At 50.1% G+C, this 26,067-nt stretch overlaps 2 protein-coding genes across 3 annotated transcripts; one reads left to right on the forward strand and one right to left on the reverse strand.

Annotated features, from left to right (window-relative positions):
* Positions 1-223: 223 nt before the first annotated feature.
* Positions 224-6,117, reverse strand: Ptx4 (pentraxin 4). Its single transcript, XM_034506476.2, has 3 exons — positions 5,871-6,117; positions 3,051-3,705; positions 224-1,841 (listed from the first exon to the last, which is right to left on the reverse strand). The coding sequence occupies exons 1-3, from the start codon at positions 6,006-6,008 to the stop codon at positions 1,201-1,203; spliced, it is 1,434 nt and encodes a 477-aa protein (XP_034362367.1). The 5' UTR covers positions 6,009-6,117; the 3' UTR covers positions 224-1,200.
* Positions 6,118-10,428: 4,311 nt separating this feature from the next.
* Positions 10,429-26,043, forward strand: Telo2 (telomere maintenance 2). Of its 2 annotated transcripts, none has more exons than XM_034507487.2 (21): positions 10,429-10,486; positions 11,148-11,496; positions 13,102-13,379; positions 15,128-15,196; positions 15,448-15,595; positions 15,990-16,092; positions 18,601-18,669; positions 18,785-18,926; positions 19,007-19,143; positions 19,867-19,946; positions 20,083-20,196; positions 20,451-20,539; positions 20,717-20,808; positions 20,933-21,049; positions 21,175-21,246; positions 22,079-22,270; positions 23,064-23,155; positions 23,692-23,791; positions 24,101-24,165; positions 24,392-24,507; positions 25,462-26,043. In XM_034507487.2, exons 2-21 carry the CDS (start codon positions 11,162-11,164, stop codon positions 25,566-25,568), a joined length of 2,517 nt encoding a protein of 838 aa, XP_034363378.1. In that variant the 5' UTR covers positions 10,429-10,486; positions 11,148-11,161; the 3' UTR covers positions 25,569-26,043. The 2 variants fall into 2 exon arrangements, with proteins under 2 accessions (XP_034363378.1, XP_034363380.1); XM_034507489.2 differs by lacking the exon at positions 10,429-10,486 and adding an exon at positions 10,855-10,993 and having other exon boundaries at positions 25,462-25,757.
* The last annotated feature ends 24 nt before the right edge of the window (positions 26,044-26,067 follow it).

A 26,067-nucleotide genomic window follows, 5' to 3' on the forward strand; every position in this document is an offset into this window, starting at 1 on the left:
CCCTAGTTTGATTCCCCCAAACCCACATTAAAAAAAATCCAATCTGGGCAAGGCAAGGGTGGTACACATGCCTTTAATCTTGGGAGGCAGAGGCAGGTGGATCTTTGAGTTCGAGGCCTGTCTGGTCTACAGAGTGAGTTCCAGGACAGCCAGGACTACACAGAGAAACCCTGTCTCAAAAAACCAAAAGAATTTTTTAAAAAGAAAACCAAATGAAGCTAGATTGTGATGGTTGCACAACTCAGCACTTTTATTAAAATCTTAAAACTTTCTAAAAGGCACATATGAGAATAATGCTTGATAAATCAAGTTTTAAAGCATTATTAGGATGTCTTTAATGGTAGCTCTGGTAGTTTTAATGGCTCTCACAGACAACAGAACAAGAATGGCTAGTTTACCTCCAGGGAGTCCCTAGGCCTCTTGTGAAAAGGGAAAAGAGGACAGAATGGTAAGCCTTTTTCAGGAGAAGGATGTTGGAATATCCATGTTCGCAGGAGAACTCCAGTGAATCTTTGAAGAGGAGACAACTATGGTAAAAGTACTTCTTGTGACTTCAAGGGGGTCCCCAGGAACTGGCCTCTCATCTGTCTGACAGCGTTTTGTGGCTACAAAGGTACTTTAGAAGCCCACCCAAGCCCAGTGTTCCTATCTGCCAACTCAGCTGGGGTCAAAGAATAGCATACTACACATGAAATGAGAATGGCTTGGAAGGTGCAGCCTGTACTTTATCACTGTGGAGGCCAGTGTCTTGGCACTCAAGAGGCTGGAGGATCATGAACTCAAGCGAATCTGGCTGATATAGTGAGAATCTTTCAAATGAAAAAGAAAGAAAGGGGTGGGGAGTGGTTGCATCTGGAATCTTAGCACCCTGGTGGCAGATTGCTATGGGTTTGAGGCCAGTCTGGGATGAAGAGTAAGTTTTAGGCCAATAAGGACCAATAAAACCCTGTCTCAGAAAACAACAATCAAAAGCACAAACAAACAAACAAATTCCACAGCAATGGGAAATTGCAGTCTTGGACCCCTCTCTTTCCCCACTGAACTTTTTCTGTCTAATCTGAGTCTCCATGTGGGAAGTTCCTATATTAGATAGAGCACAGGCCACATAGCCCAGCAGTGACCATAGGGAAGTGTTTTGGAATATGCATTGATATGGAGGCTTGTTCTTCTTGACGGTGACACAGCCCACGTGTGGCAGCCTTATGGACATTGCTCCAGGCAGGTACATTTGGCTCTCTGTACAAATCCACCCACAGATGTGACATTGGTCAGTGTCAGAATGGCACCTGTGGGGAGCTCTTTCCCAGTGGCCAAGTTTGCAACTTCTCTAGGGAGCAGTGCCCGGTCCCAGATGGCCAAGCCAGATATGGCCCCTACGAAGGCCTCCGAGCTGTCAAACTCACCCCCCACAGTGTCTTGTTCCTGGCCCAGTACAAGTGACCCTCCAGGAGGGATCTCATAGCCCTCCCTGAAGTGGGAGCCGGTGGCTACTATCCTTCGGTCTACGTGGAGCCAGTACTTGCCCTCCACAGATGTCCAGATGATACAAATGTGGTGCCACTGACCATCCAGAAGTGGCTGCAAGGACAATTCCCTGAAGACTGGGTCACCAATCACAAAGTGGATGGAGCCAGGAACCAGGGAGTCTCGACCATGCAGTACTAATTTGTTGTCATTGTCTTTGGTGGCGTAGGAAAGGAGGGTGCCCAGGTGTCTGGTGGTCATTCGGACCCAACTGCAGAAGGACAGGGCTCGTAGGGGCATGAGGAAGCCAGGGCTAAGAAAGATCACATTTTCAGTGGAGGTGTTGGGGAAAATCAGCACTGGGCCCATGCTGCAAACTGGAAACAAGAGGGAAGAGAGTCAGCCCTGAGCTTGAGGCAGTTCAGAAGCATCCTGCTGTAGGCCTGCCCTTTGCTTTCATCTACTTCATGACCCCAAGGTCTTCAGAGCACTTGCTTCCCCCGTTCTGCACTTACAATCCGAACACTTGTGCTGCACAGGTAAGGACTGAGGATAGCTTCTCAGGGAGTGGATGAATCCTGTGTCTATCTGTCTGTCTATGAAGCACCTCGTGACCAGGGAAGCCTCTGTCTAAACTCTCTGTGGCTGCTGTAACTTTGCTACATGTTTATTGACTTAAATCAGCTCTCTTTTGGAGGTCATAAACCTGAACCTGGTCTCCCAGGGTTCAAGACCCAGTGTTCTGTAGTCAGTTCCCTCCAGAGGCTCAGAGAAGCCGAGTTGAGTTTGGAAGTGGCAGTCCTAAAGGCCTTGGCTCCTGGCTACACAGTACACAGTACAACCTCCTATTCTCTGCCTCTGTCCTCAGGTGTCCTCCAGCTCTGACTCTCCTGCCTTCCTCTCTAGCCTCTGGTGACTATTATCAACCAGATAATCTAGGGTTATTCTATAGGAAATAAATCATTAGGGTCCATTTTCAGTCTGAGGTGCCTTTAGTACTTATCGGTGAGTCTCAGGGAAGCGGGCAGCACTCAGCCCCTCTCTTCTCTTTATAGCAGCTGCTCCCTGCCTGCCAACCACTTTTTAGTTTATTTTAAACTGAAATATCAATTCTGTGACTGAGCCCAGGGTCAGGAAACAGTATGCATCTCAAGCCCCAGGAGGATTTGGGGTGAAGACTATGCCAGATAAGAAGAAAGTGACAAACTCAGCCAAGGAGAATTCAGGAGTCAGGGAAATGTGGTTGGGAAAGTGAAAGTCACTGCTTTGTGCTAAACAACGTACCAACCATTTCTGCCCTTGTTCTAGGCTGGTGTTGGGCTCCTGCACAAATGCAAACTCAACTATTTCTCTTTGGCTACCCTGAGTATTGTTAGTATGAAGTGAAACTCATCCCGAGGCTCCTGATTCAACCACTTCAACAGAGGCCCTTCTGCCATGCAAACTGACCTGTTGGAAGCCATTCTATCTTTTGTTGGGTAGGTGGCCCTTGGGCAAAGAGCGTTTTGGGTTACAGGGGTTGGGAATGACATGCTAACCTCAGGCATTGCTAGGGAAACCTGGAACTTGATAGGGAGGTCACTTACTGTTTCCGGGTCCTTGGTAGGTCCTTGGTGGAACTGTTTGATGGCTGCTTGGGGCTTGGAACTTCTGCATCTCCTGGACGTGGACAGGGAAGTCTTGGGGGGAATTCCTGTGTTGGGGTGAAGACTTGGATGCCTGGCTGTCCTTCCACAATTGCAAGGAACCTGGGCCTCGTTGAGCAAGCTGAGTGAGGGTTGGGGCTGTGGTCAGCCTCAGGGCCACAGTACCGGGGGAGGCCCTCTGTGTCTGTCCCTCAAGAGCAGCAAGCCTGGCATCCTGGCTATGGACTTGCTGTGTGAGGCTGGCTAGCCCATCCTGTAGTGCCTGAAAGCTTAGGGCCAGGCTTGCAATAGCCTCCCTCTGTGTCTTTTGCTCTTTTTCTTTCTCTACCCACTGTCTGCTCTTTGTGCTCAGGGAGAGGTCCAAGGCTTGAAGCCGAGCATCTGTCTTCCGGCTCCGTCTCTGGCTCTTCCTAAACCAGTTCTTTAGGTGGGCCACATCTCCTTGTATGGCAGCTTGAGACTGATTCATCGCTTGAGCTATAGCTTGGCTCTGTTCCACCAGGCTCTGGAAGCGGGCATCCATATTGTAGTACACATTGTAGTTGTTGGCAATGTCCTGCAGGTGTGTTAAGGTCACTTGTTGGAATCTCTGAAACTGTAAAGAGAACACAGCTCTTATGAGGCTAGGCTCAGGCTATCCTAAGTATATGTCAGAAGTACCTGTTCTACACCAAGCCTATGAGTGGCACTGTTTATAAAGTGACAAATTTGATCCTTGTCACCATGCTAGAACATGTGAGGAGATTGTTCTGACTACTCTCAAAGGACCAGGTAAAAAGGGGTGACTGGGCCGGGCAGTGGTGGCGCACGCCTTTAATCCCAGCACTTGGGAGGCAGAGGCAGGTGGATTTCTGAGTTCGAGGCCAGCCTGGTCCACACAGAGTGAGTTCCAGGACAGCCAGGGCTACACAGAGAAACCCTGTCTCAAACAAAACAAAACAAAACAAAACAAAAACAAAAACAAAAAAGGGGGGGGTGACTGTCCTCAGGCCCCATAGCTGCATTGTGTAAAATGTGGCCTGCAGGCCCATGACCCTAGTTATGACCCTCTCTGGCCCCAACACTCTGGAAGACTGTATCCAATCATCTCACTACTGTGATCCTCAGGGCTACCTTTGTGATCAGAGGGGACTACAGGACAGGTTGTTTGTATGAGTGCACTGAAAAATATTTTAGATTGAACTGGGTGGTGGTAGAGGCAGAGGAAGAGGATCTCTGTGAGTTCAAGGCCAGCCTGATCTACAGAGCAAGTTCCAAGGTATCCAGGGTGACACAGAGAAACCCTGTCTCAATTTTTTTTTAGATTTATTTAATTTTATGCGTATGAGTGTTTTGCCTGCCTTATATGTGTGTACCATGTGTGTACCTTTGGAGGCACTTGAACTGGAGTTATGGATGGCTGTGAGCCGTCATGTGGGTGCTGAGAGTGGACCTGAATCCTCTCCAAGTACCTAGTGCTCCTGGTTGCTGAATTATTTCTCTAGCTCAGAGTGCATGTGTTTTTAATTTATTTATGGTTTTACAGTTCTGGGGACTGTATCTAGGATTTTGTGAATTCTAGGCAAGGAAGCCTTTGCCTTTTCAGTCTTTGTTGTTGTTGGTCTAAGTTCTATTTTACTCTATGTGTGTGGATGTTTAGTCTGCATGTGTATCTGTGTATTATGTGCATGCAGTATCCAGAAGAAAAAGTCCTATCTGCTTGGAACTGGAGTTACGGGTGTTTGTGAGCTGCACAGGAGTGCTGGGAATTGAACCTGGATCTTCTGCAAGAGCAGCAAGAGCCATCTTACTGAGCCATCTCTCTGCCCCGTTGTTGCTTTCTTTCTTTGTTTTGAGACAGAGGTTCACTCAGTAGCACAGGCTGTCTTATAACTCACTACATCCTCATTCAGGCTAGTCTCAATTTCACAGCAGTACTCTTAACTGAATCTGAGTTCTGGGATTACTGGTACACTCCACCATGCCTGGCTTTACCAGGATCAGTACAGGACATGCTTGAGGTGGGGAACAGTCTACAAACCCCCTTGGGACCCCTGGGACAAAGCATATGTTCTGCTTTGAAATAGACCAGTGCTCTCATGGCTCCCATAACTATGGATGCTGTCCTTCACAGTCGCCACCCAGGCCTCTGCAGCTGTGTTCTTTGGGTCTCCTAGAGGCCTCTTCAGGTCTCCTGCATCTTCACACACACACACACACACACACACACACTCACACACACACTCACACACACTCACACACACATACACTCACACACACATACATACACACACACACTCACATTCATACACTCACACACATACATACACACACACATTCACATTCACACACATACATACATACACTCACACTCACACACACAGTCACACACATACATACACACACTCATACACATTCACACACACATTCATACTCACACACATACATACACTCACACACACTCACACAGTCACACACACACAGTCACACACACAGTCACATACACACAGTCACACACAGTCACACACACACGCATACACACACACACACACACACACACACACACACACACTTGCACACACTGTCTAGTTGGACTTCAGAGTAGTGCTTAGCAAATGCCTGGTTTCCAAAACCAGGTGAGAATATCGTCAGCTTCCAGCAAGGATAGCAGACCAAGTGCTCACGTGTCCACTACTACGGAGAGCCGCTGACGCTGTGACATCCATTCTTTATCTGCTCCTGGTCTTATAAAATTAATTCTCCAAGTGTTGCTACACCTACCTGCTCTTCTAGTCGACGGAGCCTCTCGAAAAACGGCTTTCTTTGTCTAGCTGGGTCAGCTTCCTGTGACGGAGTCCTGTGTATATACATGGACACATAAATGAGGAGAAAAGGCAGGGTCTTCTTTATGCACCCCATGCTGGGACACACAGAGGCCGGAGCTGATGTCTGTTCCCTGGTCCCTTGAGTCTGTCTATCCCTGCTCCTTGAAGCCCACCATGTGACTGGTTTTCTTCTTTCTGTCCTGGCAGAGTGTCAGGTTCTTCCTGCCACCTCCAAGGTTCCCAGGGAAACAAACTTCAAACAGGCACAAACAGTTTCTTTGGGAAATTATTCTAGTGGATGTGCTGAAGGCTTTGCTTGGCTCAGAGGCACACAGGAGCTGATAGTGGCTCTAACAGCAGCGCCTAGACTGGAGTTCCCAAGAAGTCAGAGCAGGACAGCGTTGAGTGTGGTCAGGAAACTGTCTAAGCCAGCTCTGCACTGCTACCCAGGATTCCAGCCACATGCAGCCGTGTCCTGTGACTCTCGTCTCACTCCCTTGGAGAAGGAGACGAGAAACTGAGTTTCCCTTTAACTTATTTTTTTTCTAGAATGAGATAACTCAAATTTAAATTAACTATGTTTTTCTTCCCTGAAAAAGGATCTTGCTGTGTTGCTCATGCTGGTCTTGAACTCCTGGGTTAAGTGATCCATCTTAGCCCTCAGCTAGGACTATAGGTGTGATTCTCTCTCTCTCTCTCTCTCTCTCACACACACACACATGTCCCACAAATTGCACATTAATTATATTTTGAGTTAATGTGGTATTTTTGATAAGTGAACTCTGTAATGTTGAAATTAAGCTAGACACACCCAACTTTTCCTGCCTGGCTTTCGGTTACAGACTATGCAGGAGGGGGGTGTGAATGAGGGTCCCTGAGGAAATTGATCCAAGTTCTGACCCCAGGACCTGTGAATATAGCCTTATAGGGAAAAATGTCTAGGCACATCTTAAGATGTGGTTACCCTGGAGTACCCAGATAGCCCTGCACTCAACAGCAAGCATCCTGATAGAGGCAGAGAGAACACCAAGGAAGAAGAGGCCCAGTAAAGATGGTGGCTGAGATGAATTGATTGATGATTAAATACAGCTGCTGTGGCAGCCACAGCTGGAGGTTCAGGAAACCAGAAGAGCCTTCTGTGGAGCATGCTGCCTTGGACTCAGACCCTAACCCCCAGAGCTTTTGTTCTGTTGTTCAAAGAATCCTAGTTGGGGTTGGGGATTTAGCTCAGTGGTAGAGCACTTGCTTAGCAAGCGCAAGGCCCTGGGTTGGGTCCTCAGCTCTGAAAAAAAAAAAAAAAAAAAAAGACAAAGACTCCTAGTTTGTAGTAATAAGAATAACTCAGGAAGTTATAATAAGTAATAAGAATAACTCAGGAAGGTGTCTCCAACAAAAGCACCAGCATTTCCAAGATGACAGAAGCCAGAGTGTCTTCCCAGAGGACAGGCCACTGAGTGTCCTTCCAGAGGCTGGCCGCTGCCATTAAGGCTCCTTTGGTCAAACATTAGAACAACAGGTAGAGAAAAATCACAAAAGTATCCAGGGAGAAACACTGTTTGTGCAGGAGACTGAGACAATTCTGAGGGGACAGCTGATTCTCTTAACATTTATGCTGGGCCAGGATTTGACCCATGGCATCACAAAAATAACTTTAAAAAAAAAAACAAACCAAAAAACCAAAGACAGATAAAATAGCAATCTAGTTCATGGGAGGAGAGCAGGAACAGAAGTGAAGACATTTGTAGGAACTTGAAGCTCGAGAAACATAAACATATCCCCCAACCCAGCCTTGACTGGGAAGTTCCTGGATGGTGAGCTTCAGGAACATGGAGGGGTCAAGAAATAATGGAGTTGTAGTTTAGGGATGGAGATTGAGGAGATTGCCCCACCCCACTCTCAAGCCTTGGCTCCATCCGGAGATACCAGCCTCCAGCCCCTCTCACTCCTACAGTGTCCCACGTGTGTCCTGACAACTGTATTTGTGGTGGTTCTTAACCGTCTGTTCTCTGAACTGAACCCAGTGTTGATCTTCATTATTTATGTATGTATTTATTCTGTGTATGTTTTTACTCACAGGCTCATGTGTAGACACCAAACATTTAAGTCACATGCCTTCCTCAGGCTCTCCACCTCATTTTATTTTGAAACAGAGCCTCACTAATCCTCGAACTCACTGATTGGCAAGACTGGCTGGCAGGCAAGCTCTCCCTCCATATACCTATTTTCTTACATCCCTGCCCCGATGCTGGGGTCACAGATTGTTGTACAGGACTATCCTCCAAGCCATCTGTCACCATCAACCTGGGCCTACTTGCAAATGACTATTATGCCTGGGCTTGGTGTTACCTCATACAGGAGGGGCAGAGAGGGCCAGGGGATCCTCACTTGACTATCGACCCCTCCAACCAGCTGTATGCAAGTCTGCCCTAGTTGCACGTAGCCATGGGAAACTCAGAGAAGAGACAGAATATAGGGGTATGGAAAGATTAGGGGAAGGGTTCTATCTACACGGTCATGGGGGTCTGCTGGGGGCAGACCTTCCAGTGTGACTGCTTTAAGGTCACCTCTGCTACTGCCTATAACCCCTCACCCACTGCTCTGTCAGTAAGCCTAGTAAACTCACTGATTCCCCAGAGTGAATTTTGGTGGAAACATATCATCAGGACCATAGAAGGAGGGGGTAGATTTTGTTTACATCTCCTTGGCAACCAGATACATGCCTCTTTGTTTGGCTTTTATATTAACCAGTGCTGAGGATTTGAACTCAGATCCTCATGTTTGTACATCAAGCCATCTCCCAGTTCCCAGAGCAAGTCTTTTAAAAGAAAAATTAACATTATATTCATTTATTTGTGTGTATCTTTGTGTGTGACTGAGCGAGCTCATGTGCATGTGTGCTTGTGAAGGTCAGAGGGCAACTTTGAGGAGTCCGTTCTCTCTTTCCACCATGTGAGTCCTGAAGACTGAACTCAGGGTATCAAGCCTGGCAGCAAAAAGCACCTTTACCTTTAAGTGAAGGTTGGATCCTCCTGACACCCCTTTGTTCTAAAACAAATAAGGGCACCTATCTCTGCCTGGGATGCTGGCCAGGTGTTAAGCACTGTTAACATTTCTTATTGTAAGCACTCTGGTATTCATTTCCAGAAAATAAGCAAAAATATTGGGTGCTGAGGTGACATGAGCCCTTAATTAGAAGCTGCTAATTGTCCCGGATGCTTTGAGCAAAAGAGTTGCCACTCAACAGCCCCTGGCCTGCCCTAATGCCAGCACTGACTGACCCGAAGCTCTGTTAGGCCCTTGAGAAAACTACAAGTTTGCAGAACTGCTTCAGGTCTGGAAGGCACAGCCCCAAAGGCTTTTAGCAACCATTTCTACCAGGTTGAGAAGAACACAGCCCCTGGTGGCCTAGCTGAGGAACTGCAGACGCTGGTGCAAAGGCTGAGATTAGAGGAAGTGCCCCCTTTCAGGATTTGAAAGCAGCCGCTTAGATTCCCTTTGTGAGAGACGATCCTGAGTCGCCTCCCTTTTGTTGCAGATTAGGTTCAGTAAAAGGTTCCTCCCCAGGCTTTGCTTGCCTGCTGTCAGTAATGTGGGATAAGCTGTTATAATGAAGAAAGAAGCGCCAGAGAGATAGTGGCAGCGACAGCTGAGTGGTTGGCAGGTCAAGCTACACACAAATTGTAAAGCTTTCGAGGGCTGAGTCCCTATAATAGCCTAGATTTGCCTGCCGGAAGCTGCATCAGCCACAGGAATGGGCTAGAGCCACCTGTCCTCTCTCACTGAGGACAAACATGGAGAAAAGTGAAAGCTACCACTTGAAGACCTTCTCTTTGACTAAGCCCAGTTTTTATGTGTGTAGAGATTCTGGCCAGCTGATTGGTAACACTTCCATAGAAGCTGGGAACTGAACTTGGGACCTCGGCAAGAGTTACACTTATTTTTAACCTCTGAGATATTCCCCCCCACCCAATGCTCTGTTAACTGCTGAGCCTCCAGTGGGCTCATTTCCTGCTCAGGAGGAATAATTTTGCTTGAAGATGTTGAATGAATACAGGTTGTCCAGATTTCCACCCACACCCAGTTCCGCTGAAAAGTTGTTCCCTCAGTGTATTTTCTAGATCAGGATGGCCAAGAAAAGTTCTTCCCTGATGGAATGTTTCATACTGCTAAGTTCAGACGACAGCCAGGGCCCCCGGGAGGTTACATAGCCAGTAGTGTTTCATTTAGGGTAGTTTACACGCGGTTTGCACGTTCTCATTAAACGATGCATTAAACTTCCTTACTGTTTCCCTCAGGAAGTCTAGCAAGTCGCCTAGTGCTCTAGAGTGGCAAGTCATCAGACCCAACGCAGTATAGTGGGGGCAGTGTGCTGGGGAAAGTCCCTTCAGAATTAAAGAAAACAGAGACAGCAGCCACTAGGGGATCGAAAGAGCGGACACTCCTACCCCAGTCCCGCCCTCAGGCCTCGCCCACTCTAGTCTCTTAGGCCACGCCTCTTCCTCCTCTTGCGCAGGAGCAGATGCTGCGGTCACCAGCGCGTCAGGCGCGCCAATAGTTCGTCCCTAGCCACACGTAGGTATCAGCCCCAGAAATTCTAAATATCCGTGCAAATGTCACGTGAGCTCTGCGACTCGAACTCACGGTTGCCCTCGGCTGACACTGAATTGGGCGCGTGGTCCTGGTGCCGTGGCGAATCAGCGGCCCGCATGTGGCCTTGACTCAGAAGCATGCTGGCTGGAGGAACCCTGCAGGAGTGGTTGGTCCAGACCGGTCTGCTGTGGTGACGGCCTTGCAGGATGGCCAGTTTCTGTGCGAGCCGAGGGCCTCGAGTTTAGGGGGCTGGGTGCTCACCTGGAGCTGCAGACGCTGGGGTTGCAGTTACTGCAACCTGGCGAGCCACTCACTCATCCAAGTATCAGCGAGTTTGACGGAGGAGATAGCTACAGTGCACCGGCGCAGTCCGGGATTGAAGCTCTGTCAGATCACCAGACAGGCGGGAAACCCGGGGAAGGACGGTGAAAGGAAGATGAAAGGACGGCGGCCGGGTTTTCCTTTCATCTTCCTTTCAGACGGGATAGCGTGAGTGAAATTGTGAGGGAAGCGCTTGGAAGCGCAGAAGAGGGATGGTGGGGTTTCTGAGATTTGGAGCCGACCCTCCTGTTTCCTTCCTTAGCTTCGTGGGTGCCATGGGAAGAATTCTTGACACTCTAACATACTTTTCCCGGACCCTCAGCCCTGTCCTGCAGGATGGACCCAGCACTGCCTGCTGTCCGGCTCACCGTCCAGGAAGCCATTCACACCCTTTCATCCTCAGAGGATGCTGGCCATATCCTTTCTACCCTGGAGACTCTGAAGGGATACCTTCGTGGAACCCAGAATCCAGTTCTTCCTGAGGAGAAGGAGGAGTTTACCACTGTCCACTTCTCAGCCGTCCTCAGATGTCTGGTCAGCAAGCTGAGCCCAGGTTGGCTGGAGCTATCCCCTGACGGCCAGCTGGAGCAGCTTTGGGAGAGCTTCTTTCTGGACGGCCCTCCAGACCAAGCCTTCCTGGTGCTGATGGAAGCCATTGAGAGCACTGCCGGGTGAGCAGTTTGTAAGCAACAGGGTGCTTAAGTTCTGAGACAGGTCTCAACACCTTAAAACTGAGTGTAGCTGTGCCCAGCTCTGGAAGGGGAAGGACCCTGCACCTTAGCCAGGCCTTACTACTAGCCTGGGAGGAAGAACAGGGCCCACACTGAGATAGCAGAGCAGATCGGCATGCTGCTCAGAGAGTCTGCACTGTCCCCAGCTGATGCCCAGCTAAAGGTATCTGGTCACTTGCTGTCCTCTACTGGGCTCATCCTTTATTCTGCAGCACTTTCAGGATCATAAGGACATTTCAGGTTTTAAATGTGTATCTATCACATTGCTGCCGTGGACCCCTGGTATCCAGGTTCCACATCTGATCAAGTGGTAGTCCTTGGAACGATCTATGGCTTTGAGAAGCTGGGGTTTTATAAACTGCTGTGGATGGGGCTAGAGAGGTGGCTCAGTGCTTAAGAGCACTGGCTGCTTTTCCAGAGGACCTGGGTTCAGTTCCCAGCACCCACATGGCTGCTCAGAACCATCTGTAACTCCAGTTCCAGAGGATGTTACACCCTGTTCTGAATCCATAGGCTCTGCGTGCATAGGCAAAACACCCACACATAAATAAAATATCAAAACTTTAAAAAAAGGAAAAGATTTGAGCAAACAGGTCGGAACAGGGGAAGGAGTGGTGTTTAGTCTGTGCAGGGTCTGGGACATCCTACAAGTGACTGGCTCTTCAGCAGGGGAACTGAGTGGTTTTCAACCGATGAGCGAATGGAAAGGCTTACGAAGTTGTTGGGACTAATTCTTTTTTGTGCATTTTGTTTTGGTTTTCGATCTTTTTGAAGCAAGAGCTCTCTATGATGTAACTCTGGCTGTCCCGGCCTTGAACTCACAGAGGTCTCTACCCTCTGCCTCCAGAATGCCAGAATTAAAGGTGTGCACCACCATGCCTAGCTTCTTGTTTTTTGAAATGAGGTCTCTTATCTGTTGGAAGGTTGTCAGTTAGGCTAGGCTGTCTGGCTATGGAGTTTCAGGCAATCACTTGTCTTTGTATCCCCAGGGCTGGGACTTCAGGCTCTTGTCACCTCACCTGGCTTTTTTTTTTTTTTTTTTTTGATGGGGGGCAGAGGGAGTTGAGACAGGGTCTCACTATATACCCCTGACTGTTCCTGTAACTCACTGAATAGACTTTTAATTCACAGACAAGACACCCTCCTGCTTCTGCCTCTTATGTGCTGGGATTAAGCTATGTGCCACTGCGTTTGTCTCACCTGGTGTTGGTGTTGTTTGAGACACAGGGTTTCTCTGTGTGGGCCTTACAGTCCTGGAACTTGCTCTGTAGATCAGGCTGGCCTCACACTCCTGATCCACCTGCCTCTGCTTTCTGAGTGCTGGGCGTGTGCCACCACGGCCCAGCTCACCTGGATTTTTAATGTGGGTTTTGGGAATCAAGCTTACGTTCATGCTTACAAGGCTTATTTTACCAACTGAGCCATTTCCTTAGCTCTGGAACTGATTCTTTATGGCCAGAAAAGAACACTAGGTGGGGCGGGGTGGGGCGGGGCGGGGGTGTGTGTCGACTAAGGGCTCTGCCCAATGCACTTGCTATTCTTTAGCCCTAGCTTCTGTCTGATGAAGATGGCTCGGCTGCTGGACACATTTCTGAGCATAGGCAGAGTGGCTGCTCTAATGGAGGAGCAGTGTCGGCCGCAGACAAAGCCCAGCTTCCCCCTGTTCCAGGAGACACTGCTCAGCAAGGTCGTGGGCTTACCTGATCTCCTGGGCAACTGTCTCCAGCGGGACAACCTGACCCAGTTCTTCCCCCAGAACTACTTCCCTTTGCTTGGCCAGGAGGTTGTGCAGGCACTAAAGGCAGTTGTGGACTTTCTCCAAGGTGAGTACCCTGCCTCAACATCTCTTTTGGCCTTTATCTTCTCCCTCCTCTTCTCAAAGCCTGCAGGGCCTGAAGAGTCAGGAATGTGCTGTCAGCTAGGTTAGAGGCTGTCCTGTTTCAGACCGTCTTGTGTCACCTGACAGAGTTTCATCTCTCTTTTGGGTTTTGATCTTGGGGAGTTGGCTCTGACCCTCGGTTCCTTTGGTTCTTAGCTGGGTGTTAGGCCTGCTTTTCTTGCTCAGTCACTTGTATTTCTGAGACACTGTTCAAGTTTGCTGAGGCCCACTTTTGTGCTTACGTGAGCCTGCTCATCTGTGTGTCTTTGGTGGTTTTGAGTGCTGACTGTTCTTGGCTCTGAGGGCAGATGCTTTTCACATGCATGTTTGGCACTGTGGGAACTGCTGTCACTCACAGAGCTCTAGAGACCACCCTGTGGGTATCCAAGGTTAGCTCTGCCTTCTCTGGGACATTACAACTGGCTCTCCCTGGTACATATCCCAAGAGTAGGAATTGGGGAAGGGCCATCATGATTCCTGGGTTGTCAGACACAGGCCAGTGAGACTGACTGACGAGCCTGTGCCTCTTCCTGAAGTGTCCCCGCCTTTCTTCTTATGCCTGTCATATGCACACTCTGGTCTGAGCAATACCCCAGCCTCTGGAGTTCTCAGGAGCTACTCTGGCTGCCTTCTCTCAGTCTGCTCCTAGCTAAGTTTTCACTTCAGCTTCCATGGGCTTAGCCCAGCACCCCGAGGATTCCTGTGTCCTTTACCCATGTGACCTCAGATGAAGCTGGTCCTCTGGAGTTTTGGCATGACCCCAACCTGGCCCAAACCTCTGTCTTTCCTAGATTCTTAAAGCAACTACTTCCTAGTCTGTTTTGCTTTGTCTTGCTCTTGAGACAGACAGGGTCTCACTCTATTGTTAGTGGCATTTAGATTCTGTCCTTGAAGCCTCTTAGGTTTCCATCCTTCTGTCATGTCTGGCTCCATGTTTTTTTTTTTTTTTCTTTCTTTTTAGTTTTTTCGAGACAGGGTTTCTCTGTGTAGCCCTGGCTGTCCTGGAACTCACTCTGTAGACCAGGCTGGCCTCGAACTCAGAAATCCACCTGCCTCTGCCTCCCAAGTGTTGGGATTAAAGGCGTGCACCACCACCGCCCGGCTTCCATGTCTGTTTTCTGGAAGGCACCATCATCTCAGCTCTACTAGACGGAGGCTGCTACCCCATCTCTTCTTTGTTCTTGACCTTCTCATGGCTCCTTCTTTACCAAAGAGGAAGACTTGTGGGCAGCGGCTGCTGTGGTCACTGTAGCCTGCCCAGAGCCCAGTTCTGTGTCAGTAGTCAGCTCCTGGGCCAGGATTGTCATTGAGATGATGTGTGATGTTGTTTTATTTTGATTTGATTTGTTTCTGTGACGGGGTTTCTCTATGTAGCCCTCTCTGTCCTAGACCAGGCTGGCAATGAACTCAGAGATCCACCTGTCTCTGTCAACCCAGGTCTGGGACTAAAGGCATGTGCCACCAGCATTCAGCTTGTGTGTGTTGTGTGTGATACTTTTAAAGCACATTATTACTGCATTTTCAAGTTAAAAACAGCTCCATCTAGATTTCCCCTCATGTTAGATTGATATGCACATCTGTCCCAAGGAGTTGCTGCAGCTGACTAAGCATAAGGTCACCATGGGTGGTCAGATGTCCTCAGCATTTTTCCTGCTGACCTATTTTGCAGTCTTGTCTTGCTTTCTGTTTTAGGTGGCCTAGACTGCTCTGTCTCCTTCGTGTCTCGAGTTCTCGGAAAGGTCTGCATCCAGGGGCGAAAGAGTGAGTAGTCCCTGACATCTTCCCACCCTTAGAGGAGGGTGAGAATCACTGGGGTACGTCCCATATGGTGGCATGTAAGTCAACTCTTGCCTTCAGTGGGAATTACCTCACTTGGGTCTGACCCTGGGTCTGCTGATATTGTCTCTGGGCTTGCCCATGTCTGTGAACCTATGGGGCTGTGGGCACTGGGCGCCCTTGTTGGCTCCCCACTGAGGTGGCTCCTGAAGCCCAGGGTCTCTGTGTCCCCTCAGGAGAGATCCTGAGTGTGCTGGTACCCCAGCTGACAGTGCTCACCCAGGACAGCTGTCTGTGGCAGCGGGTGTGCTGGCGCCTGGTAGAGCAAGTGCCTGACCGGGCAGTGGAGGCTGTGCTGACAGGACTTGTAGAGGCCACTCCCAGGTAAGCAGTGGGGTTGCAGGGTAGATTCTGTCATTGCTGCTGTTCCCTCAGCTGCTCTCCTGGATGCCGTATTAGAGGCCATGCTCTATGCCATTGGGACAACCCACCTTCTCAGCATTGCCTTTTCAGGCTAGCCATTAGCTGTGTGCTCACCACCCACCTTGTTGGGTTGGTCGTTTGAGCTCTGATGTGGGGGGTCCAGGCTTCTTCCCATGGAGGTTCACATTCATTCTGGGAAGGGGGAAGATCAAGGACTAACTCAGATTGTAGAAGGGCTAGCCTAGACTCTCAGAGTGAGCAGGTTGCAGGGCACAGGGCACCATACTGTTTTTTTTTTTTCCTTGTCTTTTAAGACCGACTTGTGATTCAGGTCCCTTCTACCCCTGCCTCACAGGCCTGAAGTCCTGTCACGACTACTAGGGAACCTGGTGGTGAAGAATAAGAAAGCGCAGTTTGTGATGACCCGGAAGCTTCTGTTCCTGCAGTACCAGCACACAGTGAGAATGCTGGGACAGGGTGGGGTCTGCGTGCTTTCCAAGTCTCAGGAAGAATTTTTAAAAATGGGGAAAGGGGCCTGGCTTGGTGGCACATGCCTTTAATGTCTTGGTGTTGACACCAAGAGTCAGGCAGACAGAAATTATGTCTTGGAGGGGGCCTGGTTCTGAGAGGAATTGAGAGGGTGGGCCAGAGGCCTCTGAGAACCTGAATACCAGAGAGCTACCTGTCTGTCTAGATTGGGCTGAGCTGGTACTGGGTCCCCCTGGTGGTCAGAGAGCAAAAGGACAGTAGGTAAGGCCAGGCTGTTAGGTGGATGAGTGGAGGAGAATCTGAGGAGAGATGGATTCTCTCTGGCTCCTGTGTAAAGGACAAAGATGATGTGAGGAGACAGGATGAAACTGAAGTAAGTCCTACCTACTGCATGCAGGGACACTTGGGCAGGAGCTCTGGAGAGTCCTCCAAGTAGCCTGAGCTGGTGGCTGGTGCAGCAGCAGTGTGCAGGTGCAGGGATGGAGTCACTTTAATAATGTGGCCATCCTTCAAGAGGGCAGGTGGGCAGCGCAGAGATGTAAACAAAGGCAGAGATGATCCCCACAGACCTTGATGAAAGAGCAGCCAATCTGTCCAATACTGTGTTCTTAGCTGTCAGGTCATAAGCCAGTCAGTGGGATAATGCCACAAACCAGGAACTTCAAGTGCCAGAATAAACTTTGTGCACTCATTCCTGAATGACAAGGCTGTGGAGGTAGAGATAGTTCTGAAGGAGGGGATCTTCTGGGATTAGGGAGATAGCTTAGTTCACATGGTTCTTGACATATAATCAAGGGGACTGAGTTTAAGCCCCCCCCCTCCTCCCCAGGATCTGCATAAAAAGTGGGCATGGTGGCACATGCCTGTTATCCCAGGGCTGGAGAGGCAGAGGCAGATGCTCAGTGGCTGGGCAGCCCGGCTAAACTGCTGAGTCTCAGGTCCCACTGAGACCCTATTGCCAAGCCAGGAATGGTGGTGCACACTTTTAATTCCAGCACTCAGGAGACAGAAGCAGGTGGATCTCTATAAGTTCGAGGACAGCCTGTTCTACACAAAGAAACCCTGTCTTGAAAAACCAAGGTTGGAGGGACACCATGGCCAAGGCAACTTTATAAAAGTCAGTGTTTCATACCGGCTGATGGCTTCAGAGGGTTAATTAGAGTCTTTGATGGCAGAGCTAAGACATGGGTGCAGCAACTGCTGAGAGCTTGTATCTTGAGAATGGGAGCAGAGAGAGGGAGAGGGACACTGAGAATGGAGTCCTTAGAGACCTCAAAGCCAGTCTCTTAGTGGAACACTTCTTTCAACAAGACCATATGCTACCCAAACAGTTATACCAACTGGGGGCCAAATATTAAGATACATGAACCTATTGGGGCCATTCCCATTTACCAGTGAGCTTAGGAGGCGGAGGCAGGTGGATTTCTAAGTTCCAGGCCAGCCTGGTCTACAGAGTGAGTTGTAGGACAGCCAGGGCTACATAAGAGAGAGAGAACTTGTCTCAAAAAACAAGTTGGATGGCTCCTAAGGTATGACACCTGAGGTTGACTTCTGGTTTCCACATACATGTAAGCATGCACATGTCATGTGACTGCACACATAACAACCTACATACTTCATACATAGACTTCCACAGCGTGCACACATGTGCACATGCACATAGAAAGAGAATAGCTAACAGCTTACCATAGATCATAGCAGCTTTACTGTTAGATCAAGAAGATTCAGCCAGGAAACGCATGGTCACCTGGGGATCTGCCATGGCAGTGTTCCCTGTGAGAGCAGGAGGGGTGACAGGGAGATTTGCCACCTCAGTCACGGACTAAGGAATGTAAAGGAAGCACGAATGAGTGAAGGATGAACACGATGGCTTGTGCCGCTCATTCTAGCAGGAAAGCGGTGGAGGCGGAATTGCCATGTTTAATGCCGGCATGGCCAACATAGTGAGACCCTGTCTTAAAAAACTGCAAAGAGGACAGATGGCTCAGTGGTTAAGAGTACTGACTGTTCCTGTGGAGAACCCTGGCTTAGTTCCTAGTACCCACCTAGGGAAGCTTCCAGGTGGACCTCTAGCTCTGTGGGATGAGATACACTCTTCTGGACTCCGCGGCACCCGTACACACTTACATGTACACACGGGAAGACTCTAGGTTCAGAAGCCTTACCAAAAGCTCGGTGTCCAGAGTTGTAATGGGGAGCACAGCATACTGATGATGCATCTGGGCTGAGAAACCCAGCACTCAGGGTGTCCTCTACCCCGAGAGCCACAGGGTCTGAAATCTGACAAATAACCCACTGGCTTTCAACGTTTGGTTGAAATGAACAGTATAAAAATTATCAGTTGGAGCTGGGTGGGGCTGAGGTGGAAGTGGGAGTTGCTCTTTGGTCTGTGGGAGGCTGGAGCTTGGTAGCCATTCCATCCCATTCCTCTTGGGAGCAGTCTCTGCCTGGTAGACAGGACCCCACTTTTGTTGTAGACACCCATGGTGCAGAGCCTGCTGGGGTACTTGGCTCTAGACAGTCAGCGGCGGCCACTCCTCATACAGGTATGCACCACTCGCCCCTCCAAGCCTGTGGTATTCTGGGGAGAATTCTGGCCTGAGACTCGGGTGGCTGTGGTGAGCTGCTGCCTGAGTGGGCTGAGGCTCTGCTGTTTGCCAGCTGCTTAAGGAGCTGCTAGAGACCTGGGGCAGCAGCAGTGCCATCCGCCACGCACCCCTGGAGCAGCAGTGTTACATCAGCAAGGCCATCCTCATCTGCCTGGCACACCTCGGGGAGCCAGAGCTGCAGGATATCCGGGATGGTAAGTAGGCTGTGGCGTGGGCACACCCTACCCCCTAACACTTTGAGGGGCCCTTCAGGATTCATGTCCGGTGCTTTAAGAATTGCTGGCCAGCATGATGGCAGGTGTGAAGTGCCGCCTGGACAGCAGCCTGCCCCCTGTGCGTCGCTTGGGCATGATTGTGGCCGAGGTCATCAGCTCCAGGATCCACCCTGAGGGGCCTCCCCTGAAATTCCAAGTGAGCAGGCTGTCTTCTCTATGTCATCTTGGTGACAGGGCCCTGGGGTACCCTTGCTGACATAGCAGCACGTCTAAGACCCCACCTTTCTGGGATCTGGGATTGAGGAGTAGCCTCTGCTGGGCTTGTGAAGGGCCAAGGCTTCATGCATGGCAGTTCTAACCAACTCCAGCTCTTAGTGGGTAGGGGCGGGAATGGGTTTCTGTGTGGTCAGGGCCAAGTCTGTGAGAATGTGGTGTGTTCCTGGCTTGGTTAGACAGGAGAGGAGACATTGCCTTGGGGTTGGTCTGCTGGACCTGGGTATTCTGAGTCCAGGAGACAGTAGGGCTGCTCTGGGCTGGCAGTGTATGGGGCATGTCAGCTTCTACTGCCCACTAATTGGCATGGGCACTGCCAGGTTGAATAGTACAGGCCTTGACTGTGTTGGGCCCTGCATGGCTTCGCTGCAAGCCTGTAGATGTAGCCTCTGCTGAGTCTTCTCCTTGGGTGTGTCAGCACTCAGGGGTCTCAGTCCTGAAGCGGGATGTGGCTTTTAGGCTCAGCACACCAAGCACCATGCTTAGCTTGAGGTGGGCATTCAGAAGTCGCTTCAGAAAAGGTGGCTGGCCAGGCTGTGAAATGAGATCAGGTGGCATGAGGGGAGGGTTAGCTTGGACTGCCTGTCAGTGAGGAGGTGGCATGGGAAGCCCGTGGGCATCACTGACTCCAGTGTATCTGCAACAGTACGAAGACGATGAGATGAGCCGTGAGTTGCTGGCCTTGGCTGCCCCAGGGCCTGTGGGCGACTGCTCCTCTGAGCCACGGTGAGGGCCTCTCCAATCCCAGCCTCCATCCTGAGTCCTTCCGACAAAAGTTAGGGGGCCTTGTCTGGGCAGATAATACAAGCATCTCTGGGAAATGAGGCTGTCCTGGGTGACCCTGTTGCTGCTTGTTTGCTAGAGGCCCATCCCCAGCTCCTGTTGCCACAGAGCCTCCTGTAGAGACACTAGAAAAGACCATGGAGAGTGATGTCCCCCCAGCTCAGCTGCAGGGCTCCGACTCGGAGCTGGACAGGTAGGGTGGGGCTATTTGGTCTCTGTGGGTCCAAAGATTGGCTGAGGGTGGCTTTCTGTTCACATGTGGGGGTGAGCTGACCATTTGCAGGAAGGTGCTGATCCCAGTCCTCTCCTCACCTTCCTGCCGGTCATGTAGCTGTCAGGCTTCTGGCAGGGAATTTAGTATCCTCAGGCCTTACCCTCGAGGAAACAAATACAATCCTAAGTCCTGACTGGGATGGACAGATCCAGTGTCTGTTTGTCTTACCACAGTGATGATGAGTTCATCCCCTATGACATGTCAGGGGACAAAGAGCTGAAGAGCAACAAGGAGCCTGTGTATATCCGAGACTGCATGCAAGGTGGGCTTCGCTGAGGTCAGGTCATTGTGCTTACCCCACAATAGCTTGTTTTGAGGGGTACCTGGGCTTGGCCCCACTTCACCTTGGCCTAGAGCTATTGCCAGGCCTCATTTTGACACTCTGGGCACACTGGAGTCAGCACTGAGACTTACTGAGGCTTGTCTGGGTTCTGCGCAGCCTTGACTACATCTGAGGACATGGACCGCTGGGAGGCGGCCCTGAAGGTGCTTGAGGGCCTGGTTTATAGGAGCCCCGCGGCCACTCGGGAGGTGAGCAGTAAGAGGATGTGTCAGTTTTCCTTGTGGCATTTGTATCCAAGATCTTAGAGGGTGGCACTGTATTGCTGGCTGGACATTTGGGGCTGAAGGCGTCCTGGCTCCTGTCCATGTACAGGTGAGTGTGGAGCTGGCCAAGGTACTACTGCACCTGGAAGAGAAGACCTGCGTAGCAGAGTTTGAGCAGCTGCGCCAGAGAGCTCTGGTGGCTGTTACAGTCACAGACCCAGAGCAGGTATGTCCTAGCATGGTGACCCTAGCCAGACTAGGAGCATCTGAAACCCTGGTGGCTCCATTTTGGGTCCCGACTGGACCCTTGGGAAGTCTTGGAGCACAGTGGCTTCTCCTTTGTCCACCCAGGTAGCCAAGTATCTGACCTCACAGTTCTATGGCCTGAACTATAGCCTCCGGCAGCGCATGGACATCCTCGATGTAAGTGACCCAGACCCCTGGCCCTGTCAGGTCCAGGCTGCACTAAGTTGGAAGGTTGATCTGTATGGACTATAGCCAAAGGTCACCCCCACACTTTCTTCTGAAAGCACTCTGTCTGAAGCACTTCTGTCTACTGACCACAGGTCACCAGTATGAGAGATGGTGGCAGAGTATTGTCTTTTGTGTGGCTTTAAAATAGGTTGTGTGTGTGTTCTTACCTTCTGAGCCACCTTGTTGGCCCTGTTTGTGTGGTTTGTATTCATATGCATGTGCCTGTGTCTGTGAGTATGCACACGCTGTGTGCAGTGCTGTGGAGGCCAGAAGAGGGTGTTGGATTCCTTGGAGTTGGAATTACAGGTGGTTGAGAACCATCCAACATTGGTGGTGGGAACTGAACTCTAATCCTCTACAAGGACACTGGGCATCCTTAACCACTAAATCTTACCCGGCTCTGATGTGTACTTGAGATAACACTTGTATTGGTATACAAGATGGAAATTATCATTATAGGATAGATAAACCAAATGTCTTCTTCCTGTGGCTCCAGAGCTTTGTGGATACTTGGCTACTAACCCACTTTTTGAAGAGCATCCTTCCTCAGAGACGCATATTCTGAGTCTTTTTTTTTTTTTTTTCAACATTTCGGTTATTATTTTATGTGCATGAGTGTTTTGTCTGCATGTACATTAGTGTAATATGCATGTGAGCTGCCTGTGGAAACCAGAAAAGGTGTGGGTGTTGGGAGCAAACCCGAGTCCTCGGCCAGGACAGTGAGTGTTCCAAACCTCTCGGCATCTCTCCAGTCCCTGCTAACTGCATCTTTTCTCTCTAGGTCCTTGTTCTGGCTGCCCAGGCACTGTCTCGGCCAAGGAGCCTCCAGAGACTTTCCCAGCACAGGTCCCCTGCTTCTGGCACCTTGTGTTCACCAACACTAGCCATTTCTCAGCCTGGCAGTGCTGTGGCTCCTGACTGGCAGGTGGTTGTGGAGGAGCGGATCAGAAGCAAGACCCGGAGGTTCTCCAAGGTAGCAGGACTCTGTTCAGGTGCTATGTTGTCATGACCTCCGACCATAAGATAATTTCATTGCTACTTCATAACTGTAAGTTTGCTACTGTTATGAGTTGTAATGTAAATATCTGATATGCAGGATATCTGATCTGCAACCTGGAAGGGCTTGTGACCCAGAGGTTGGGATCTGATGCAGGTCTGAGTGTTGGCTGACTGACGGGAACCCAGTCATAGGCAGGGTCAGCTCCAGTGTTGGTGCTCCTTCCTGCAAGAGTTCATGTACAAACTGAAGCGTGTCAGACCAACATGATTTTAAAACATGGAAATGGGCTGGAGAGATGGCTCAGCGGTTAAGAGCACTGACTGCTCTTTTGAAGGTTCTGAGTTCAATTACCAGCAAAGACATAGTGGCTCACAACCATCTGTAATGGGATCCGATGCTCTCTTCTGGTGTGCCTGAAGACAGCTACAATATACTCATACATAAAATAAATCTTTTTAAAGTTTAAAAAACAAAACATAGAAGTGAAGATCTCAGGAGTGCCACATCAGAAACAAAAAAAAAAATTACCCTGGGACTGTGGTGTCTGGAGATACTTTGAGTGCAGCTTGTGCTGGAGACCAGACTATTTGGTTTGACACAATGCACAGGTCATCCCATGTTGAGGACTATCTAGCTCTGCATGGTTGATGTGCATGGTTGGAATTCTCCACAGGGTCCTGACCCAGGGAGGCCAGGGCAAGCCTAAGGGGCTGTACAACTGCATTAGATGTGCACTGAACCTTGACTAATGCTGTGTATTTGACAGGGCTGTCCTCAGACAGAGCTGTCAGGCGTCCCCAATGAATTCAACTCTGTGGCTGGTCACTTCTTCTTCCCCCTCCTTCAGCATTTTGACAGGTGAAGTTTCTGGAACTTTAGACCACTCCTGTTAACAGTAGTTGTGACACAGTAGGGTATAAGTGTGTGCTTGAATTATTTTATAAGCTTGAGTTAAATGGTATGGAATATTCTGGAAGGTTCCGTTGCTACTGTGTTTTATGGTGAGGGCATTATCATTACTGTGTTCTTTGATCTTGGATTTATGAAGATGCTGTCAATGCCGCTGGCCTGCTGCTCACCCATTGGCTACCTCCTCCCATCTCTGCAGCTGGGTTTCATCCCATGCTCAGCCTATGAGATTTCAGTGACAACATAGGGTGTGATCTTGACTCAGGGCATGGCTTGTGCCTGGCAGCACACGGTGTGCTGAGGCATTTGGAAATGCTTCCCCCTTATGGCTTGTCCTTTGTCATACTGGCCCAGGGTGTGAAGGTGGGAGGAAGACTATGTGAGCCTTCAAGGGTTTGGGCTTCTGTCGTAACACTCATTCTGGGCTCTTCTCAGCCAAACATTAGGTGTTGGGGCTGCCCCACTCACTCAGCTCTATGTTGTAGGCCTCTGGTGACCTTTGACCTTTTAGGAGATGATCAGTTGGTACTTGGAAGACTGACCCACACCTTAGCATCCCTGATGTACCTGGCTGTTAACACCACAGTGAGTTGGGACTGGGAACTGAAAGCCCTGCTACATAGTTCCACAGCAGTGCAGTTGTAGTGCTGTGTGGCTTATCCATCCACACCTGTGGGCAGTACAGGATGGTCAAGGTCATAACGTGAGCGTTGGACCCTCAGAATACATCTTCCCCTGCCTTTGGCCCTAGGGGCAGTCTGCAAAGCTCCATGAGACATTGCATGCATCCCCACTCAGAGGCAAGCCCTGACTCACTGGGATCCTGTCTTTGGTGCAAGTGCTAAAAATGAACACAGCAACCCCCTTACCAGCTGTCCTTGTGCTGATTTCTAGGTGGCTGTGCCTATGGGTAAAGCCCTACTGGAGTTTGTATGGGCCCTTCGCTTCCACGTTGACATGTGAGTGGCCCATGGGGCTAAGGGCAGCATAGAGTCTCCAAGGCAGCATGCCTGACATTTCCTAACAAGTAGTCAGTCATGTCTGAGGGGCTCAGACAGGGCTGGGATGAGCTTTGTTGCAGTGGGCCTGCTGGACATGGTACATGTGGGAGGTCCTTCCGGTAGATTAGTTGGGGCTCCATTCATAGAGCCATACCTCACCTTTCCCCACCCTCTTGATTGGTAGTTACGTGCGCCGGGGCTTGCTGTCTGCTGTGTCCTCTGTCCTCCTCAGTGTACCCACAGAGCGGCTGCTGGGGGACCTGCCAGATGAGCTCCTGGAAGCCAGATCCTGGTTGGCAGGTTAGTATCTGGACTAGAAGATACCAGGTGTGGAGTGGCTGGAGCAGATGGGGCTAGGCCAGTCAGTCTGAGTGGGTCTGTCCTGTGTTAGCTTTGAGAGGTATGATGACATGAGTGTAGGGAATCAGGGGACAATTGTTACCCTGTTTCTTTGGGGATTATTACTTAGGTTTCAAAAGACAACTCAGAAGACTCCCAAATCCAAAGCCAGACACAGCAGCACACGCCTTTAATCCCAGCACTTGGGAAAGAGACAGATGGAGCTCTGTGAGTTCAGGGCTATCCTGGTCTACATAGTAAGTGCTAGGCCAGCCAGGCCTATATTCGGAGACTTGTTTAAAATCAAATCCAGACAGGTTACATGGAGGTAGTGAATGCTGGGGACTTCCATCTAGAACCACTCTGGAGTATCTGTCACCCTTTGTGTTTCAACTCTCTGCATATTCTCTTAAAAGTTGGCTGCAGACTGACTCTTCACCCCACGACTGTCCTGGGACCCACTGGGGAGGATATACCCAGAGCTCCAGCTTCCGATAGGCTTTGTGATTAACCCTGATTACATGGTCAAACTGTGGCTTCCACAGGACTCCTGGGCAGGCCTGGGCCTATGTGTCTTTGACTGCTTTGCTTTTTCTGATAGTCAGTCACATAAGGTACCATCCATTATTCCCCAAGTTGCCTGTGCTGTCAGCCATCTTGGGCAAGGCCAGGTTCTTCTCAGTAGACAGATCCCCCAGGTTGTATTCTCTGACTGCTTTTATCCAGGTCAGTGCTTGGGCTGCTGAACTATGCACCTGACCTGTCTGATCCTGGTCCCTCTAGTGGAGCTGGATCTCTGTGGTGGCACATCAGAGAGAGGTCTTGTGGTGGCTCCAGGAGGAACAGTGTGGAGGAGCAGACATGGACTAACTGGCCCTGCCCTGTCACTCACGTGTCCTCTATTTCTCCTTGCAGATGTGGCCGAGAAGGATGTGGACAATGACTGTAGGGAGCTGGCAGTAAGGGCTCTGCTGCTTCTGGAGAGACTCAAAGATAAGCTGCTGTCCAGTTCCTCTCTGTAGCCCTGAGGAGTCTCCATAGGTGCCCGAGTGGAGCCTGGGCCACCAGCACTAGCAGAAGGGAAGACCTCTGAGGAGCAGATTCTACGTGCCTGGGCTTTATGTGGGAGCCAGGTCTGGAGGGGCCAGTTGGTCCCTGTGTGTATGAAGTAGGCTGACCCCTGTTGTTACTTATATGTTGGCCAGGCTAAGCGTTCAGCTAAAAATACTGGGGTTGGGGGGGGGTGTCTCTGCTGTGGGACACAACAGCCTTTGACAGAATTGGAGCTGGGAGTGTGGGGCCCGAGCCGTGCCTCCTGAGAGCAGAACTTTGGGCTCTATGGCCATGGCCTCAAGAGTAAAGACAAGAGACAGCTACTCAGTATTTATGATACTCGGATGGAGACGGTAGGACAGTAGACTAGGGGTAGCCTGCTGGCTCCCCAAGGGCTTTGCAACACTGTGTTACCATGAGAATAAACAGGCTGCAGACAACAAAGGCTGCTTCTGTGGTTCTCACTGG

Source organism: Arvicanthis niloticus, chromosome 6, assembly GCF_011762505.2.
Source record: "Arvicanthis niloticus isolate mArvNil1 chromosome 6, mArvNil1.pat.X, whole genome shotgun sequence".
In the NCBI taxonomy this organism is placed as follows: Eukaryota; Metazoa; Chordata; class Mammalia; order Rodentia; family Muridae; genus Arvicanthis; species Arvicanthis niloticus.

Coding starts and splice junctions, on each gene's coding strand:
- Telo2 (XM_034507487.2), top strand. CDS start 11,162: ATGGACCCAGCACTGCCTGCTGTCCGGCTCACCGTCCAGGAAGCCATT. Junction 15,596..15,989: donor CTTGTAGAGGCCACTCCCAG/GTAAGCAGTGGG, acceptor CCTGCCTCACAG/GCCTGAAGTCCTGTCACGAC. Junction 19,947..20,082: donor GACTGCTCCTCTGAGCCACG/GTGAGGGCCTCT, acceptor CTTGTTTGCTAG/AGGCCCATCCCCAGCTCCTG.
- Ptx4 (XM_034506476.2), bottom strand. CDS start 6,008: ATGGGGTGCATAAAGAAGACCCTGCCTTTTCTCCTCATTTATGTGTCC. Junction 3,706..5,870: donor TCCGTCGACTAGAAGAGCAG/GTAGGTGTAGCA, acceptor TTCTCTTTACAG/TTTCAGAGATTCCAACAAGT. Junction 1,842..3,050: donor CTACCAAGGACCCGGAAACA/GTAAGTGACCTC, acceptor TCTTGTTTCCAG/TTTGCAGCATGGGCCCAGTG.